The sequence below is a fragment of the Panthera onca genome, chromosome C2 (assembly GCF_046562875.1).
Source record: "Panthera onca isolate mPanOnc1 chromosome C2, mPanOnc1 haplotype 2, whole genome shotgun sequence".
NCBI classification, from domain to species: domain Eukaryota; kingdom Metazoa; phylum Chordata; class Mammalia; order Carnivora; family Felidae; genus Panthera; species Panthera onca.
Window position 1 is genome coordinate 134,532,715 of NC_138347.1, and position 21,437 is coordinate 134,554,151.

At 34.6% G+C, this 21,437-nt stretch overlaps 1 protein-coding gene across 9 annotated transcripts in view; it reads right to left on the reverse strand.

The window, feature by feature from the left end:
* TBC1D5 (TBC1 domain family member 5) overlaps window positions 1-21,437 on the reverse strand; it is a 535,872-nt gene that overhangs the window by 197,623 nt on the left and 316,812 nt on the right. For all 9 annotated transcript variants that reach the window (XM_078432387.2, XM_078432389.2, XM_078432388.2 and 6 more), the window contains 4 exons: window positions 15,380-15,468; window positions 13,792-13,842; window positions 13,625-13,694; window positions 7,687-7,859 (listed from right to left, as the gene is read on the reverse strand). In XM_078432387.2, coding sequence (XP_078288513.2) covers window positions 7,687-7,859; window positions 13,625-13,694; window positions 13,792-13,842; window positions 15,380-15,468 — 383 coding nt within the window. The remainder of the gene's footprint in view (window positions 1-7,686; window positions 7,860-13,624; window positions 13,695-13,791; window positions 13,843-15,379; window positions 15,469-21,437) is intronic.

The window sequence follows — 21,437 nt, forward strand, 5'->3', positions numbered from 1 at the left end:
AATTCTTCCTTTCTCTGAAATTTCTTTCTCTACTATTCACTATTTCTGTGATTTTTACCATCATTGAACTTGCTGTCCAAATTATCTTTGATTTTTCCTTCTCCCTCACTCCCACATTCAATTAGTTACAAGTCCTGACAATTCTAGCAACTTGGTATTTCCCAAATTTTTCCACTTACCTCTATTCTTACTGCGTTTATCTTGTTTCAGGCTGCCATCATATCATCTCTTTGAGAAAACACAAGTTACTACTTTTGTAGCTAATCACTGCTACCCGATTCTTACTTGTCCAATCTCTTACTACTGTGCAACCAGAGTAATCCTTCTAAATCACGAATATGATCAGAAAACCATTATGTTTCAATGCCACCTCCCCTACTTTAGAGTAAAGATACAGACCAATGCTGTCCAACAGAACTTACTATAATGACTGGATTGTTGTATATCTGTGTTGTCCAAAAGAATAATTGCTAGTCATATGTGACTGGCTACTGAGCCCGTGAAATAGGTATAGTGTGACTAACGAAGTAAATTTATAATTTAAATTTAATTTTTTAATGTTTATTTATTTTTTACAGAGAGAAAGAGATAGAGCCCGAGCAGAGGAGAGGCACAGAGAGAAGGAGACACAGAATTTGAAGCAGGCTCTGGGCTCTGAGCTATCAGCACAGAGCCCAATGCAGGGCTCGAATTCACAAGCCATGAGATCATGACCTAAGCCAAAGTCAGACACTCAACCAACTGAGCCACCTTAATTAATTTAAATTTTATAGCTACATGTGTGTGGTTAGTTACCTTTTGGTCAGTACAGGTCTAGATTGTTCTTATCATGGCATATAAGAGTTCCCATGTCCTGGCACTGCATTTTCCTCTCACACAAAATTTACTCTAGTTTTAGTAAACTGGTTAGTTCGTCTTGTATCTATGATGGTATTCAAACACAGACACCTTTGCTCATACCGTTTTCCCTGCATGAGGTCCTTACAACTGTTTTGCTTGTATTGTTCTTAAAATTGTTCTTAGTTCAACAAAACTAAAAGGCAGCCTACGGAATGGGAAATACACACACACACACACACACACACACACACATATATACACACATTTATTTGCAAATAACATATTTGATAAAAGATTAGTATCCAAAATCTATAAAGAATTTATCAAACTCAATACCCAAAAAACAAACAATCCAGTTAAGAAATGGGCAAAAGACATGAATAGACATTTTTCCAAAGAAGACATCCAGATGGTCAACAGACGTATGAAAACATGCTCAACATCACTCATCATTAGGGAAATACAAATCAAAACCATGATAAGATATTACCTCACATCTGTCAGAATGGGTAAAATTAACAGCACAGGAAACAAGTCTTGGCAAGGATGCAGAGAAAGGGGAACCCTCTTACACTGTTGGCGGGAATGCAAACTGTGTAGTCACTTTGGAGAACAGTATGGAGGTTCCTCAAAAAGTTAAAAATAGAACTACCCTACGATCCAGCAATTACACTACTAGGTATTTACCCAAAGCATAGAAAAATACAGATTTGAAGGAAAGAGCCCAAGTGTCCACTGTATGTATGTGTAATATTAGTCATCAAAAAGAATGAAATTTTACCATTTACAGAACACGGATGGAGCTACAGAGTATAATGCTAAACAAAATAAGTCAGTCAGAGAAAGACAAATATCATATGATTTCCCTCATATGTGGAATTTAGGGGTGGAATGTATAGGAAGGAGAAAAAAAGAGACAGAGGAGAGGCATTCAGCTGTATACGCCTAAACTTATCTTACTGGTTACATTGCTTTCTAGAAGTCCTTGAAGATCTGCTTTCCTCTTACTTGAATTATTAATGTTTACTTACTTTTCAGTGTGAGGAACATACATTTACCTAAAAAGGCATGTGGATGGTACCTTTCCTAAATCTGTGCATGTATGACTGGGCACATCCTTTCCCTTTTGGTCTCTGTCTACTTAAAAGGCATGATTACTTTGTCAGTGCAGATTCTATTTCTTCTACGTCATCAATTAGCTACACTATTGTGGGCCTCAGACTCTCCAGTGCCCTTGATTTTTCCATTTCATCCGTAGCAGGCTTGTTTCTGATCACTACCAATAAAACTCCTCTGATTCCAGGCCTTGTACCATCTGCCTGGTCTTTGTTGTTATCTGATCACCCTGAGTTTGGCTCATGGTCCAAGCTAACACAAAGGACTTTTGAGTGCCTTGATTTTCTACCACACTGCTAGTCCTACTCAAATTAGAGTGTGAATGTAGGCTCAAGAGTTCAAAGCCTCAAAGACTTCAAAGATTCTTGGTAGCCATCTGATCTAAATAAGCCTTTATAAGCTGTGATCTCCTCATCTATAAAATGGGGATAATAGTACCCATTCCAAGGTGTTGTGAAAATAAGTAAAATAATTATGTAAAGTCTTTAGTACAATGCCTAGCCCACAGAAAACAATAAATGTTAACAATTATTAATCATTATTTCAAATAATGTATTATTCTCTTCCACAATTTTTAAGCATGATAATTCTTCATATAGAAGAAGAAAAAACCATTTTTTTTCCCAAAGAGGTAATTCTGGGGGAATATTCAGTGGTATGAGATAAGGTATCACTGGATCTTCACCTTTTAGTCCGTCATTATGTTTTTTACATTTAATGTATAACATAACACAACACTCACTGAAAAGAAAGAATATTTCAATCATTAGCTGTGTTTAGAATAGAAAGCTATTTGTTTAAATTGTTGAGAGACAGAATTTTTAAGGTAATTATACTGACTTGGATGACTAAGAATTGTATTTTTTATTATATGTTTATACTTCAAATATAGATTTAAAAAACTTAGTAGTCATACATAATTACACTGTGATATGTGTTAGAATATACTGCTATAAATATTTAAAAATTATATCACAAAATTTAGCAGATTATTAATCAGTAACCAAGAACCTCCCCAATTAAATCACTATAAACCATCATAGCAAAACAACTGCTAATCCAGAAAACAGGAAGTAAGGGAAATGGAAGATGTATACTAAACATTTGGGAGATATGAAATTTATCCCATGAGTGTTGTAAAGAGCTCATAATTTAAGAATGCCAAAGCCCAAGTGTGTTATGAGGGTCTTTCCTCAAAAGTGACATTAATTGCATATCCCACAGATGCTTATTATGTATTCTATTTATATCAGAGTATAAAATGTAGTTGAAAATATACAGATTCAATATATTATAGAGTGATAATAAAACACAGTTACTCTGGCCTAGCAAAAATTGTTATTTTTAAACTTCAATTTTTGGTCTCTCTATAAAATAGTATTATGGTATTAAGTGAAAATGGTATTCAGTCTTTATACTTGAATCTGTGATTAAGAGTCTTTTGGACTCAAATAAGCACATACTTGGGAATGGAACCTTAACACTGGTACTTTAGAGGCTTTTGCACAAAAATAACCCCTATGTGATGAAATCACAGCACATTCCTATTGTCATACTAAAAATGAAGATGCCAAAAAAAGCAACCCTTAGAAATTACCTTGGAAAGCTGGAAATAATGTAGTCAATATTTGCTTTGGATGTTAATCAGCATGCACTGACAGGCCCCTACAGAACTAAAATTTTAAAAGTCTAATACCCATCAATAATTGGCAAACAAAACACAATTCAAAATGTTAATGATTTGCATTAAAGCAAGAGAAACTTTGATCAAAGTGCAACAGGAGTAATAATTCATAAAGATAATGAAAAACAGTGTAAATTACTTCTAGGAAATATCATTTTATAATATCACATTTAACTTAAAATTAACTTTGTTTAAGTAAACAGTAAGTTGATTGATTTAACATTTTGTAACACAAAAACCAGCTACAATTATCCAGGGGATAATGTACTTAAGTACATAAAATAATAGCACTAGTAAGCAAATTATTATATAATATTCAAGATCTCATGGGTATTTAATTCCCACATTTCAAGGTAAGTATCATCAATTTACTTAAAATTTAGATAAGCTAATTTGGAATGACTTTAGCCAATGTCAGTACAATTAATATTTTTATACTAATTATTAATTCTAATTTTGTTAAATAAATTTATTAGTAAAATACAATGTTTGTATATGGCTCATCTGCCACATCAGGAGACTTCCACATATATTCTCTTACAAAAAACAGAACTAAACTATTTCTAAAAATGGAGTAACTGCAACATCTCTTAATGATAATTATAACCATATTATAAATCAGACTTAAACTCCCACATATATATGATTTATTCCCCATTCTATGCAAATTGTTAATACTGATAACATTTCCCATTGATACATTCATTATTGGCATTTTTATCATATCGTTTTCTAATTTTGTTAAAACATTTTGGTATACAAGAAAATACTTGTTTGAAAATCAAAATTCTGGGGCACCTGGGTGGCTCAGTTGGTTGAACATCAGACTCTTGATTTTGGATCAGGTCATGATCTCATGTTTCATGGGACTGAGCCCTGCATCCTGCTCTGTGCTGGCAGATTCGGATTGAGCTTCAAATTCTCTCTCTCTGACCCTCCCTCATGCATGCATGCGTACACACTCTCTCTCTCTCTTTCTCTCAATAAATAAACATTAAGAAAATAAAAATAAGGATTTTGTTAAAAAAATGGCAAGCAAAAGCACATTTTAGATGATGCCTATTATGAATTCTGATATCTTAAAGAAGAGCAGTTTTTATTAACTGAAAATTGATTATTTTGTGTTTGTAACTTGAGGATAATGTACTCAAAGTGTCAACTAATTGTTTTTAAGCATGAATACTGAATGTCAGCCTAAATTACCAGCTTGATTTCAACAGGAATGGACAGTAGCATCAGCAATTACTTAGATTAATATTACTTTTATGACATAAAACAAAACAAACTATGTCAATTCATTTCCCTGAAGTACAAACCTACAATATTCTTTTAGCCTTAGGGACACAAAATTATTTTGCTAAATTGCTATAATCTGTTTCTAGAAGTTTACTCCTCAGCTCTATACTGGCTCTTTAGAAGCACTGGTCTGAAGGATAGCTGTTAAGTTTCCACCTAAGTAGAAGCTATTCATATGCTTTGGTGAAGAAAACATAGAAAGCCAGAGGTGGAAAGGTTCATGAAACACGCAGAACATCATACTCACAGAGCCATGACATCCTAACTGGGGAATGGTAATGACAGATAATGGTAACAGAAGGACTGCCAACATATACCGAATGATATTGAATGCTTACTACACATTCAGCACTATGATTTCTGTATATTATAATTTAATTCTCATAGACACCCGATGAAGTAAGTACCATTATTTTCAATATCCATTTCACAAACGAAGAAACCAAGGATCAAAACGGTTAACAGATCTGTTTCATTTCAAAGTCTGTGCTTCTAAATGCTATTGCATACTATACTCATATTTTTCCTTGGCCCCAAAGATTCTAACAGTAATCAACAGGAAATATACAGATGAGTAGTACAACTGAAAGTAGCATAAAGACAAAGGAAAATTGAGTTACCTGTGTCCCACAAATAGAAATAATACAATCAAATTTAATAAATGAAGTGAATAAACTCCTTGCACTATAAAATGCAGTACAGACCAGTTAAGAGAACGAGTGACTTCAACAAAGTTTAAAAAAATTTTGTACATTTTCAGTTAATGCAGATGAGATTCTATACTAAAATAATGGGATAAATGAGTCAGCTATGGTTGCTGCTGAAAAATAAAGTTGAAAGGAGTAAGAATGATTATGTCATGGATCATGGAATTTTATTGGGAGGGTGCTGGTCAGGTGTCAGAGAAGCTCTAGGAATCATTATGATGACGAGAAAGCTGACGGAAACTAATGTCTGAAAAGGAAACTGGAATATAATGGTTTATAAATCATCTTACCCAAGCCCATGCCACCCACCACTGCAATATAAAGCACCATCTCGAATAGTTAATAAACAATAAAGCATTTCAACGTTTTTTTTTTTGTTTTTTTTTTTTTTATTTTTGGGACAGAGAGAGACAGAGCATGAATGCGGGAGGGGCAGAGAGAGAGGGAGACACAGAATCGGAAACAGGCTCCAGGCTCCGAGCCATCAGCCCAGAGCCTGACGCGGGGCTCGAACTCACGGACCGTGAGATCGTGACCTGGCTGAAGTCGGACGCTTAACCGACTGCGCCACCCAGGCGCCCCAACAATAAAGCATTTCAAAGAAATGATAAGTATGTCCAACATTAAATTCTTTCCCCAATATTTAAGACCAATATCTAGACTTTAGTAAACAATTTTTGAGGGTGTAAAATCGGCTTTGGGATCTGAATAAACCACTTGAGTGCACAGTGGAGAGGAATATAGAATTTAACTGCTGACCTTGCCACCAGCTATTTTAAAATAAATTTTTATGTCTACAATCACAAACACATTAGCCAGGCTTTTAAGTGTAAATGATGATTCACTAATAACTTACAGTACTGCCCAATATGCATGTTACCCTCAACTTTCTCATTTCCAATGGGAATGATGGAGCTGCTCTCAATGCTGAAGTCAAGTTTAAGTCACAGAAATGAAAATAAGCATCATTTAAACAGAAAAGCAGACATCTTTAATCACAGTTCAGGGTTTCCAGAGATGATAGATAGCAGAGTTATTATCAGTGAAAGACTGTACGTAACATGAGAACATCAAGAAAACATTCACTGATATTTCTTTGGGCTAAATAAACAGACTCTGCTCTGGTCTTAAACTTTCGATTTTTTGAAATTCTTTGTAATTCAAATAACAAATTCATATTTACTGAGCATCTACTATGTACATCTTAATAATATTGTCTCTATTTTCCAAGTTCTACCTAATTGAGAGATGGGAATTGCAGAAAATATCTACCAAGGAACTGTCCAGCACTAGATATGAATGTTTTATTGTTTCGATGTTGCAGCACTACACAAATTTATATTTATTAGAACTGCAATCTTTCTAATTTTCCTACTCATCTTATTAAGCCACTGAATAAACACACATACAAACATAACACACGTCTCTGAGGAGCGCTTGGCTCCCTATTCTTCTGCGATAGCATGTTACAAAAGTTTCATGGCTGAAGATGATTACCATATTGTGTTCACCCTGAGGAACATTCAGCTCACTTCTACAAATGCAATTCCCAATAAAATGGAAAACACATGGATAGACTGCAGGACTGGCTGGGTTTGGGGCTGGTTCCATGTGTGTATGGCCTGTGTGACTCTGCCCTTCTTAGAATGCTTGGTTTAATGATCTGTTGTTGCCATCCTGAAATTCTTACTAATTTTTTTTAAGGGGGATATTCATTTTTATTTTACACTGGGCTCTGCAGATTATGGAGCCAATCCTTCCTGGATCTGAATTATGACCTCACTATTTAATATGCATAAACACAGTGTAAGCCTTAAGTTTCTTACCTCATATGACACTAAATTGACAAGGTTAATGGGAATATTTGATGAAATATCATCTGTGAAAGCAATGAGCACAAGGCCTGGCACATAGGACACAACAGACATAGGAAATGAAGTGGAGCTGGAATAATTCCAGCTCTTACCTCTATGAATCTGAGACATACAGAAACCACCCTAAGTCATAGTTAGATATAGCTGAAACGTAAACTTTAGTACTTACAACCCATATATCTGTGGCGCGATTTCTAGTCTGTTCAAGTGCATATAAAGCTCAATATCATGCTTCTTCAGTAGATGATCCTGGATCTGGTTGACTTTAGTAACAATAGCAATCGTTGGCCCTAAATCCTGTGGTCTAGCAAAGGGGATGGGAGTCATCAGTGTTTCTTTTCCCTACAAACAGAAAAAATGGAGCATGTGTTATTTCAATATGAAATGAGCAAATGTATAAACATCATTCTTGAATGTACTTACCTATGGAAGCTTAAATAAGAACCAAAAACTCATGACAATCATCTCATGACAAATGCTTAAACTGTGGAATCATATGCTGATCGTCATACACATGAATTGTGCACATAATGTAAAGGCCAGGAAATGCCTTCTAAAATATTTTCTACCTGTCTTCCCTTGACCAGTTTCTCTGGTGACATTAAGTATTAAATTATTAAATTAAATATTTTTCAAGATAATTTTCGCTACAGCGGCTGCTAATCTACTTGTCTACAGCCAATCTGTCTAATCAGCCATCATACCTAAGTGGAATACTCTGATGAAAAGGTATTTCTTGTGGCATAAAATTTAAACATGAAAAACAGCAAATGAAAACTGCTTTACTTTGAGCTCTCAAAACTATAAAAAAGTCAGGAAAAAAAGGAAACTAGTATTAGAAAAGAAGGTATTTTCTAACGGCCCTTTGATTAATTATAGTTGAATAGGAAGAGTTTTAAACTCTCCAGACCAAGAGTGTAGCTGAGCTAAAAACAAAAAAACAAAACAAAAAAACAACAACTACGTAGCTGACTACAACTTTCCTTCCTCCCATTCCATAGCCCAAGTTAAGAAAGATAAGTCTATACCCTTTCTAATTCTTTCATGGAAACTTCAACTATCCCGAGTCTGATGATTTTCCCTATTATGTGTGACCCTTTCTTATTCTGAGCCCTCAATTTCTATCTCTCTCCCATCTTGGGATTTACAGCATCATTCTCTTGTGACTACCTGCTTACCACTCATCCTCATTCTATTTCTCTAGCTCAAACTTTTGTTTCTGCTTTGCAACTCTGCTCTTTCATACAGATCTGGTCTTAGTTTGATTCTCTACTTGCATGTGATTCCCTGACTGATCTCACTCATACACAGTGCTTCAACCAATACCCACTTTTCCAAAGACTTCTAAATCTGTATTTATAACTTAGAAGCCTCTTGGGTTCTCTCCCATACATTCGCATGTTGGCAAGGAATCTTAGGTTGCAAAAGGGTCTCTAATTCACGAGGCCCACAACCGAGTTTATCATCTTCTGCTCAAAAATATGTTCATCCTTTCGCCGTACCTACCACAAACCATCCTCCAATAAGAACACCTGCTTTTGCCAATTTTATCTCCTCAGAACAACTTAAGACACTTTTACTATGTCTTCTCTCCTACAGCTTGACTATTATAACCTGATTTGGGGTCCTCACCATTTCTTTCCTCCTAACTGGTCTCACTGCCCCTAATTTGGTCTGCTTTTATTTATTTATTTTTTTAAATGTTTATTTATTTCTGAGAAAGAAGAGCGCAAGTGGGGGAGGGGCAGAGAGAGAGAGAGAGAGAGAGAGAGAGAAAGAGGGAATCCAAAGTAGGCTCTAGGCTCTAAGTTGTCAGTGCAGAGTCTGATGCGGGGCGCAAACCCACAAACCATGAGTTCATGATCTGAGCCAAAGTCGGATGCTTAACCAACTGAGCCATCCAAGTGCCCTGGTCTGCTTTTAAATCTATCTTCCAAAATGTCTGGTAATCCATCTAAAAAAGATATTGGAGTATGCCAAATTCCCCTTCTGAAAACTTTTTAAATAGCTCTTCAGGAAAAGAAAACAAAAGCAAAAAACAAAAGGCATATTCCTGAGCCAGGTCTATGAGGCCTTTCATTATCTGGCCAACCTCTACTCTCACTGTGCTCCCAGAGATCCTGGGGATGCCATGCTTTTACCTGAAATATCCCTTCCCCAGTGTTCCCACAGAGAAGCTCCCCAGTGTATTTAAAGATTTGGCTCAAGTGTCAGGTTCTATTTCATCATCTTCTTTACTACTACAGTATCCATTTCTACTTCTCTGCCTCCTAAACTGTGAGATCTCCAAAAGGAACATCATCTTTTCATCACTGGACCAAATTCAGCGGCACAAAAATAATGAAGGTAAAGCTCTTGCCCTTGAAGGGGCAGGGAAGAGGAAGACTAACAAAAAAACCTTAAATTCCACATAGGAGCAATCACTAATCAGGCTGGTACAAAGTACAGAGGAGGAGGGGCATGTGTTAGCAGAAAGAAAAATTTCCTGGAAGAGGTTCCATCTGTCTTTCCAGGATCATTTCAAGTCTTAAAAAGAAATGTAGTCCTTTGTACTTCCTAAAGTGCATTTAGGGATATAAGACCATACCGATTTTTATGGCTCAATTAGTTTCTGTTAATTCGTATAGACAGGAGAAAAAGATACCTCTATATTGTGGTCATTTATTATAAAAATAACACAACCAAGACACCTTTGTCTCATTTTATATTATTGAGTATTCTCTTCAGATGATAGGGTGCTATAATTTTCAAAAAAATTATAATTCTTGCTAACATTTTTCCTGATACTAAATTGAAATAATCTGGGGGGGGCGGTGGAGAATTCATGTTAATTGTAAGGCACCATTCACATTCAAAAGATAGTGTTTCTCTGAAGCCAACTTTCCTTTAAAAATGAAGAAGTCAGGCATGTGGGTGGCTCAGTAGGTTAAGCCTTCGACTCTTGATTTCATCTCAGGTCATGATCTTACGGTCATGAGATCGAGCCCAGAGTAGGAGCCCTTGGAGAAGGAGATCATGCCCAGCATGGAGCCTGTCCCTCTGCCCTTCCCCCACTCACTTGTGTGCACACACATGCACGCTTTCTCTTTCTACCAAAAAAAAAAAAAAAAAAAAAAAAGAACAATTCAACATTTTACTCATTTTAGTCATGTAGCTTTTCTTTAATGAAGAACCTCATGTGGCTGAATACCATACTGTGTCAGGTGGAGGCAATGAGCTCAGGCAGGGTTTCTGTCAATCACATGAGAAACAGATCACTAGATCTAGCCATTTTGTAAGGGTCTTAAATAAACATACTTCTGTAGAGATGCAATCAGTGGCTTTGGAGAGAACAGATCCTAAATTAACCTGTTAAAAACGTTTAACTTAATGAAAGCATGTAATCAATTTCCAGGTTGAACAGAATGAGTTGTCACTAAATCAATAGTATATGAGGTCCATTTTTCAAATGCTTAGTAGAGACTCATGAGTAGCCTAAGACTCTAGGTGTATATAAACTGTAGTTTGAAAACATGTCCCCTGTGCTAATACTTACAACAACATTTCTTAAATTCAAGAAACTCACAAGTAATGCTCATGATCACTTAAATGATAAACAGTTTATGTAACAGTGAAATCAAAAGAGAAAATAGTTAATATTAGATATCCCTTACCTTCAGGATTTAGAATAAAAAATGCCATTTGCATTTCACAGATCTAATCAAATGGGTCAGCTACAAGTATCAACAAAACCAGCAACCTTTAACCATTTATTAAGTGGTACTCAAAATGTGGTCTACAGGTCAGTGCCAGTTACAGGGATTCAGCGAGATAATTATACACCATTATATAAACCAACACACTGCTTTCTTCATCAAGAAAGTCTTAAGGAAAGTATGTCTGCTAACCTAGGCAGCATACAGAGCAGAGAAGAACTGAAAGAGAGAGAAGTGTATGAAGCTCAAACTTCTTTTTAAAAAGGTGACAGGGTCAAGACATAGAATAAAAAGGGGAGGACGAAGAACGGATTTATTAGATGTGCTTTCTAGGAATATATTATCGATATATGCAAGTAATTAATATAACTCTTCAGAGGTCACATCTATATGTTCATTGATAAAATGGATATCCTTTTTTGTGTCGTCTTAGCCATTTCATGAACTTGACTCAGTGATATCAGCATGAATGGGTGAAACTGAAAAGTGGTAATGCTCACATTTTTATCATTCAGTTTCGCAGATACTGTGAAACAGTTATAAAATACAATTGACCCCTGCATGATCAGGATGCTTTTATCTAAATGTATTAAAATACTTTTTGTTCAAAATTTTGATTTTTCACATAAGTCTGTGACTTCATCAAATCACCTGACAAGAATAAATACACTGTTCTAAAACACAGTATTTTATCAAATATGCTTACAAGTTTCACCTCTTATAATCCTGACAGAATGTAAAATGTTGACATATTGCTGAAGAAAGATTTTATCACCTAGGCTGAAGGTCAGCAAATTTTCTCTGTACAGGCCAGACAGCAAGTATTTTAGGCTTTAGAGGTTACAGTCTGTGTTGCAACTACTCAACTCTGTAATGAGCAGTTGTAATGAGCAAGCGGCCATAGACACTACGGAAACCAACAGGCATGGATGTATCCCAGTAAAACTTTTTTTATGGACATGGAAATTTGAACTCCATATAATTTTCATATGTCACAAAATATTATTCTTCTTTTGATAGTTTTCAACCATTTAATAATGTAAAAGTCATGCTTAGCTCCCAAGCTGTATAAAAACAGATGGCAGACCAAATTGGCCTACAGGCAGTAGTCTGCCCTGATCTAGACCAAAGGCATAAAAAGCATTAGTTATCCCTTTCAGTTTTTAAAAGATGGAATAAAGTGACAGAAGAATATATGGTTCCTGACCAGAATGCAAACAATCACACCAACATAAAGCAAATGAATCATATAGAAAAAAATTTACCAAAAACTCTTAATGACATCCCTTGCCAGCATAATTGGCAATTTTTCCGATATCGTGTAATAACCATGAAAACACCGTAATGATCTAAGTTAGCATATATGTTTACTTAAAATATCAGTTAACTCAGCAATTCTACTCCCAGAGGAATGCCAAGAGCACTGAAAACATGTGTTGACACAAAGTTTATACACAAATGTTCATAGTGACATTATTCTAATAGCCAGAAAGGGAAAGAACCGAAATGTCCATCAACTGATGTATGGATAAACAAAATGTGGTATATTCACATAGTGAAATATTACTCAGCCATGAAAAGGAATGAAGTACTGATGCGTGCTACAACATAAACGAACACTGAAAACTTTATGTTAGTGAAAGGAGTCAATCACAAGAGGCCACATATGATATGGTTCCATTTACATGAAATGTCCAGAATAGGCAAGTTCATAGAAAGTGAAAGTACATCAGTGATGCCAGAGACCCCGGGGAGTAGGAGAATGCAGAGTATGCTAATGGGTATGGGATTTCCTTCTATGGTGATGAAAATATTTTCAAATTAGATAGTAAGGGCATTTGCACAATCCTGTGAATATTCTAAACTACTAAATTGTACACTTTAAAAAGGAGAATGTTATGGTATATCAGTTACATCACACAATAAAATTTATAGTTAAAAAGAATAAGAGAGAGTAAGGATAAATGGTATTGATGCTAAATGTATAAATTCAATAGTGATGCATTAGTAAAAATAAGACAACCTATCTGGTAAAAAGTTAATCTATGCACTTCAGTAACAACATGTCTGTCTATCAACTCACTAGGATAACAACAGATCAAGTAGATAAATGCACTTCGTTTAAAATTTACAATGATTTTTAAAGAAGATCCATTGCATGGATAATACATATACATATAAAATAAATTTTCTATTTATATGCAATTTCTTATACTACCATTGTACATCTGCCAATATTACTAGCAACATGGTTTAGATCCCCAATTCAATCTTATTCTGTAAGTATTTTTAAATTTTTGGTTTTTTATAGTAGTAATAATGGCTTTGCTTCTCTGATTAGATGCTGCTACTTACTGAAATCATTTGTTTCCCCCCCAAATATATTGAAAATATCTGTACTATAATATTTACCTTTTGACCATCATGCTCAAAAGTAGAAAACCAAGGTTCAGCAGTTTCCATAAGTTGTGAGAACATTGCACTAAAAATTAGAAAAATAATACAGTGTTAATGTTAAACCCTTATTAAAGTAGAAATGGTGTAAAAAAAGTAACATAATAGAAAGCTTTTGTACTTACTAGGCATCATGTTCCAGATACTCAGGGTTCAAGAGAGTTTTCATCTCCTCACTTGAAAAAGCAATACAAATAATCAAAATGTATAATGTTTTTAATAGAAGGGGATGCTGCAGAGGTTACCTTATTCTATACTCATAAGCCAACTTTCATATAATGTGTATATGAAAAAAAATCATCCTTTCTAAATAAAAAAATCAATTACATTAACAAATGAAATCTTCTCTTTCTAGAAAGATCAAAAACAAACTAGGTACCTTGTCTGTACCACGATGAAATAACTAATTGCTACAAATAAAAAATACAAAATGTGACAATATATTCCTTGAATGTGTCTGATCTAGAATAAATTGGTTACTTCACAATGTATTTTGTTTTTCTAAAACAAAGCAAAACAAAACAAATATTTACTTACTGGCCAAATATACCATATGAAAACATTTTTTTCTTTTAACGGCTTCTATTTTTATTATATTTTAATACCCATTAATCAGTGACAGTACCTCTTTCAAATTTTAGTGTTGCTTTTACCTTTCAATGGCTTGAAACTGCTAAAGCAGCATGTCCAAATTATTTAAAAGTAATTTTCAATCATCTGTACTTTCCTGTGGACTATGATGTATGTACACATTTTGAAAAAGATAAAAACTGGCATGAAAATAGGATCACAATACTAACTTCATCCATATCATACTTTAGAATAACTGAATAAAGGGTAATTAAGATACAAGTGCTCTAGTCAGATCCAATAAACTCAGTAAAATTAGAAAAACTCAAAATGAGCTAGAAAATACTAACCTATAATACAGTAAACAAAAGTTAATTTAACAAAGACTCTAATTTATGCTGGGCAAAATGGATGGCTATATTTAATTAATAGAAATCATACAAATAAACACATAAGATGTTATGTGTTAATTTTTTCTGTTCTGCATATGGATGGGTCAGCCTATGGAATCCTTCTGACAAAAGTTTATAATCTCACAGCTTCCATTCCCAAGATACTTCCTGGCTACTTCTCTGGGCCATCAGTTAGGGCATTTAAAGTTAGAAAACAAATTCTAACAATTAGCCTAAGTTAAATACAATTACTAAAGTTATTTGCTAGAAAGAAGAAATTAACGTATCTCAAAAACATGGCAAACCATTTTTGTTTATTTATAGACTGGGGTTCTTTGGAGTACTGGCCTCCTATTTATGACCTGAACTCAGTCAAATCTGGTGAGGAGAAAGGATCTCAGATCAAGTTAAAGCTTGTGAAGCTTGTAGTGAAAAAATGGTTCATTAGAGGATGGTACATATGAATACTGTTAATCAATAGCACTTTGCCATTACACCAAAATTTCTTCTTCTTGATCCGCTACTTAAATGTCTTCCTGTGGCACAGATCTGTGACTTGCAAATACTATTACAATTACAAATTTGCCCATAGCCCATAGGACTACAACTACTAAGTGGAATTAATAATCAGCCACATGAAACACAACCAAATGGTTACAATTTATAAAAGTACCTTCAACGTAAAAGATTCTGAGGTTAAAATGATTACCGCAAGGCTTAAAAAACAGATGGAGCTCATATAAAAACTTGCCTTGGTTGGGCAGACTCACTGGCATGAAGAAAAGCTTGGTGGTCACAGTGGAGGATAAAGACTATAGGCGCTAAGAGCTCGTGCATGCCCTGAAACGTAAGAGCAAGACAAATGAGAGGGGGAAGATGCTGAGGGTCCACCAGTGGACAGAATAGGCTCAGTGAAATGCTTCTTCAACTGATCCTTACTACCAACATTTCCATATTTTAGAGAAATGCATAAAATGAAAAGCTACAAAATGAGATTTTATTTACTTTCAGAATTTGATTCCAATTCAACCACAGCACAAATTCTTCTTCTTTAAAACACGGAGAACAGTTCTCGTGTAAATGACACAACAAACAATAAATTGGCATGGCAGACAACCTTGCACCTGTCAGTTGCTTCAGGATCTGTATTCATAAATATGAATTTCATTTATGCAAATTATAATCATGAGCTACAGTGTAAAGATCTGCAGCAAGAAGGGCAACTGAGAACTGTAGACCTAAAGAAATTATATCCAGTGTTTTCATTACATAATGGCTCAAAATTAGGATGTCTGTAGATTTAGGAAGAGCTGAAGTCAGCTAGCTGGAAATGCTGGATAATAAAAGAAACAATCTCTAGCAGGTATGACAGCAAACAAAGTTTTCGAAGTATGATTTTCAACATGTTTAATCTGAAAACGACCATAATTTCTTTCCTGTCTACTTCAACTATAAGGTTACTGTTCAATTTATTTAGTGAATTCATCAATTGTATTTTCTTTTTCCTTATATTGGTGTTACCCATGAATTACACGAATAGGCACAGAAACAAAAAAGCATATTAGTTACTAAGCTATCTCTAAAAATTCATTATTTATCCTTTATTGTGGAAAAGGTAAATAATTTGCCTTTTAAATGAAATGTTTTTCCCCCCTTAAGCATCAGAAAACATATTTAACAAGTTAAAAATAGACTATATTCTTTTCTGCCTCTTAAAGTGAGTAAATTATCACTTTCCTTTTGCTTAATAATTATGGATGATCTTTTATTTAAAAAAATAAGACAAAACACCACCTTTATAGGAAATAAAAATAAAATATGGAAGCAAAGAGAAGAGTTTCACTGGCGGAAGCAGAGACTTCCCATGATGGAAGGGCAGTCGCACAACCCTCTGTACATCCTAGAAGCACCAGGCTATTCTTAGAAAGCTAGTGGTCAGCACAAAATAAGATGAAAGTGAACTCTGTCAGAGTTCATTCATAAGTTATCACTAGCCTTGAATTAGGACTTTATGACATTTGTGCAAAATAATCTCTGATACATTGAATAGTTACTTGTGATTAAGACAAATTACCACACACCACTTCAATCTTTTTAATTAACCACGTCCTTAATAAACAAAACTTTAAATGACTATTTGATGATCCCTTAGAAGAGCATGGTAGAGATCCAGAAAAAAATGGAATTAAGTGCTGCTAAGTATGCTTTAAAATCATCATGAGGTGTTTATTCTCCTGGAATAATCTCAAAGTATTCCAAACACCAAGGGCCATAATTTAATCATCAAAGTACAAGCTACTTACTATAGTACTTGTATTTACTGTACCTACAGAAAAGGAAAAAAAAAAAGAGAAAATGACAAGGAGAAAGGAAGGAAGGAAGGAAGGAAGGACCAAAAGAAAGAAATTAAAAACTATGCTAGATATCCTTATGGTAATCTTTTTGCCTATTTCTGATCATTAACTTAGGATAAAGTCCCTAGAAGTAGAATTTCTGGGTAAGTGAGTAAAGACATTTGTTAAAGTCTCTGATATATACACAATTAAGCTGCCCTTCAGAAAGAACTCCCTCACTTTAGGGCATAAAAGTTGCCACTTCATACATCCTAACTTGTAGTGTTTTGTTTTATTTTAATCATTTAAAACTTCATAGTCAAATGGTTTACCTTACTTAAATGCTAGTGAGACTGACAAAAATTTTATTGACCATTTTTATTTAATGAATTGCCCATTTTCTCCTAATGAAGTGTTTCCTTTTTCCTGATGATTTGTTATAGTTCTTCACCAACTCAGGATAGGAACCTGTAGTCATTTCTGTTACATATGCTTGTCCACATTCATCATTTGTCTTCTAATCTTGATGATATCTTATGTCACAGTGAAGCTGTATTCTTTAAAACTGTCAAATCAAGACATCATCCTTCATGGCTTCTTGTTTTGCTTCCATGCCTAAGAAGACCTTCCTTATATCGAGGTTAGGTGAGTACGTAGTATTCTTTTTCACAGCTAATTCTTTACCCATCCGGTATTTATTTTTGCCCTGAAGAATAAATCGGTATTTTTCTCTGCAAGAGTTCAACTAATTCTTGAATAACCCATCTTCTCCCAAGAGTTGTGAAATGTCATCTTTACCATACACTGAATTGCTAGAGCTTGTTTTTTCTCAGCTTTTACTGGCATTCCATTGGTTTGTTCATTATTGACAAGAACTTTACTATTTTAATGACTTGAGCTGCAAAATATTCTAGTCTGCCATATTTTCTATTCTTTTTCTCAAAATTATCTTGTCTATTCTAATTAGAAGGTAAGCTGAAGTATCATTTAAATAAAATGCTAAACAAAATACTGCAATTTTTATTGGCATTGCATTAACATTAACTTGAAGAAAATAGGTATTTTAAAGAACAACACATTTTCTAGCCCAAAAGTTGGTAAAACTGCTTAGTTTCTCACTAGGTTTTTGTTGTTGCTGATGGTTGATCCTCTGATTGGGTCTTTTCCCTCTCAATGTATTCTCTAACTAATGGCTGGTTTAACAAGAATGAGTTTTTGCCTAAATGCATCTTCCAACCCTCTTTAAATTTTCTCTTCCTTCTGGTTTCTGAGACACTATACAGAGTCTCTATTTGCTCATGCATCATTCATCTTCCAAATTCATATTTCAAAAACAGGGGTGCCTGGGTGGCCCCGTTGGTTGAGCACTGGGCTCTTGATTTTGGCTCAGGTCATGGTCTCAGAGTCATCAGATCGAGCCCTGAGTCCAGCTCCATGCTGGGTGTGGAGCCTGCTTAAGATTCTCTCTCCCCTTCCTCTGCCCGCCCCCCACTCGTGCTTTCTCTCTCTCTCCCTCTCTCTAAAAATTAACTAATTATTAGCTACCTATGATAATGCTGAGAACACAAATGTAAACGAAGTGGGCAAGTTCCTAACCATTATGGAGCTTGCAGTCTAGACAGCAAGACACACAATAATAAAATAAGCACAGAAATGACTATACAATTATAAACTGTGATAAATGATATCTATGTGTAGATACAAAAATCTAGCTCCTGCTACAGGCTCACCACATAGAAGGTATTCACTGGATGGTGACTGGCTGATTAAATATCTACCTCTCCATATAGCAATGTACTGGTAAAAGTTGAACTACAATATGAGAAATGAAAAAAAGGAGAACATTAAACCATATACCAAATCAATAAGGGTGCTCTTTGTATAATGGAAATTAAGAGTTCCCTGAATATCATTAGGACGACCTTTTACAAATTCACTGTTGACTTCTAACTAAACTGGGGGTATTTTCTCAAATAGACTTGAAGAGATTGTTGGTTTTACTCTTAATTCTAGACTAGTAAAACCTGATTAATAATTGCAACTGGCAAGTGTATAGGCATCTTTAAAGGAAAAGAGAACTATTTAGAAAGAATGATCATAAATTCAATATGCTCTAATTTGACAAAGCATAATAAAACACAATATATTGTCTAGTATACTTATTGGTTCCCAAAATGTGTATTTTGCTTTCATCTATACCATCAGCATTTCTGCTTGCTTAAAGTCTTTATCCCTGCTGGATCGTTAGTAGTCACTGCACTCCAAACTCATGCCAGTTGAACATAAAGGTAACGAAGTTTTCTTCATCAACAGCCTGTAGGCTCACAAAATTGAACCTGTTCTTTTATCTGCCTGTGTTCATTTAGCCCACCAAGCAGTCTTTATTAAAGCTGAGGCATCAGGCAGTCAAAGTTCATTAATACCATTTATATAATCTCTGCAGTTTCAATTAACTCAGCAAGACATTCTACTACATGATAACAGTCTCATTAATTCAATAAAATCCCATAACTATTAACAATATGGTCGATGTTAAACGGGGTGTCACCTAGTACAAAATAATAGCTTTAACAGCTTGTGATGAAACTCAAGGTTTTTTTCTTAAATTTGATCTGGCTAAATATTCAGTCCTTCTTTAGCAAAGTATTATTTCTATGTAAAGAATCTATAGGACTTTAAACATGTACAGGGAGTAATTAAATCTTACTAAGTGACTCCCAAGAGTAGGTTAATAATACTTTCTTATTCAGTAATTGATTGATTTTGTCTAAATTATCCAGAATCTGATCTTCCATATTCTTGTTTAGTTTTCCTTACAAATGCAGTGGGCCACATACATCATAAATGCCTGAGTGCAGTTATTATGTTTTGTTCCTTGTCTGTGGAACTTGTTTTCATTATTACAACACTTCCTTAGTTGACTTTTTTCTTCCACTAAAGAAAAGAAAAATGAGAAACAAATGTACAACTTGGGATGATTTTATTATGACTTGGTTCACTGTCATCAAATCCTTTACTGTGCAGTATTTTCAAATATTGGAAAGAAGAAAGGACACAATGAAGAGATACACTTGATGACAAAAGCCAACACAATGAGGAGAGAACAGAAAAACAGAAACAAACCTGGATCATTGATGAGGCGTCTGAACTACTGAACTAATGCTGCAGAACCATTTTGCCCCTAGACTTCTTGCAAAGTGTGTTAATAACATCCTTAGAGTTGAAGTTATTCTGAATGAGATTTTCAGTTATTTGCTTCCAAAAATCCTACATTGATACTTATTTTCTCCTAGTCTCCTTTTTGGTTGGTTGGTTGGTGGATTGGTTTTTGGTCTTTGAACTTTGTATCCCACATCAGGCTCTGTGCTGACAGCATGGAGGTTACTTGGGATTTTCTCTCTCTCTCTCTGTCCCCTTCCCTCTCTCCCACTCGCTTTCTCTCTCTCTAAATAAACACACTAAAAAAAAAAAAAAAAGAATCCATATGTAACTGGACCTGTTCTTAGTTTATTCCACTGATCTCTGTTGACTCCCACACTGTTGTTATACTGGCTTGATCACAGAATATTTACAGAATAATTGCCATTCTTTGCCAAATGCCTTTACCATTCTCCCCTTCCCCTAAATTCTGTGGCAACTCCAACATATTTAACAATGATAGTAATAGTAATAACCACCCCAACTACAAACAAGAACCCTTAGTGAGCACTATGTGTTTTTAACTCTACAAAGTCAACACTGTCATTGCCCTCATCTTACTGCTAACAGAACAAAGATTTAGAAAATTTAAGTAAAATGTCTAGGATTATGTAGCTAGTAAATGGTTGGTTGAACTGAGATTCAAATTACAGATATAAGCCCACACCCAATGCTCTTAACCACTAAACTATATTATTTCCATTAATTACTGTAAAGCTTTTGTGCACTAAATTTAAAATAACTGTGTCCGGTTTTTAAAAAGTTCATCTATCGCTTAGATTATAATTGGAATGCTAATATATTTATATATTAATTTGGGAAGAAGTAATATTCATTTTATTTGATGTCTTCTCATACACAAACGTGCTATCACTTTTCTATTTATTCAACCCCTGCTTTATATCCTTCAATAATATTATAATTTTCTTCATATAGCTTTTATAGCTACATTGCTATATTTATTTCAAGACACTTTCAAGTTTTGGTTGCCATTATGAGTGAGATATATTTTTTCCATTTCCCATTCTAAAAGCTGATTATCACCATGTAATTAATATAAAGGCATATTACTAACATTAAAAGCAAGATAAAATTAGTTCCCTTGGGTCTTCTATGTATATAACAACAAATACATTATTTAGGACCATTGTAATATGATTTATTTTATTATCTTTAAACTGATCAAGTTTATTTCAAATTAAATACATTGTTCTAGGGGAGCCTGACAGGCTCAGTCAGAAGAGCATGCAGCACTTGATCTCGCTGTTGTGAATTCCA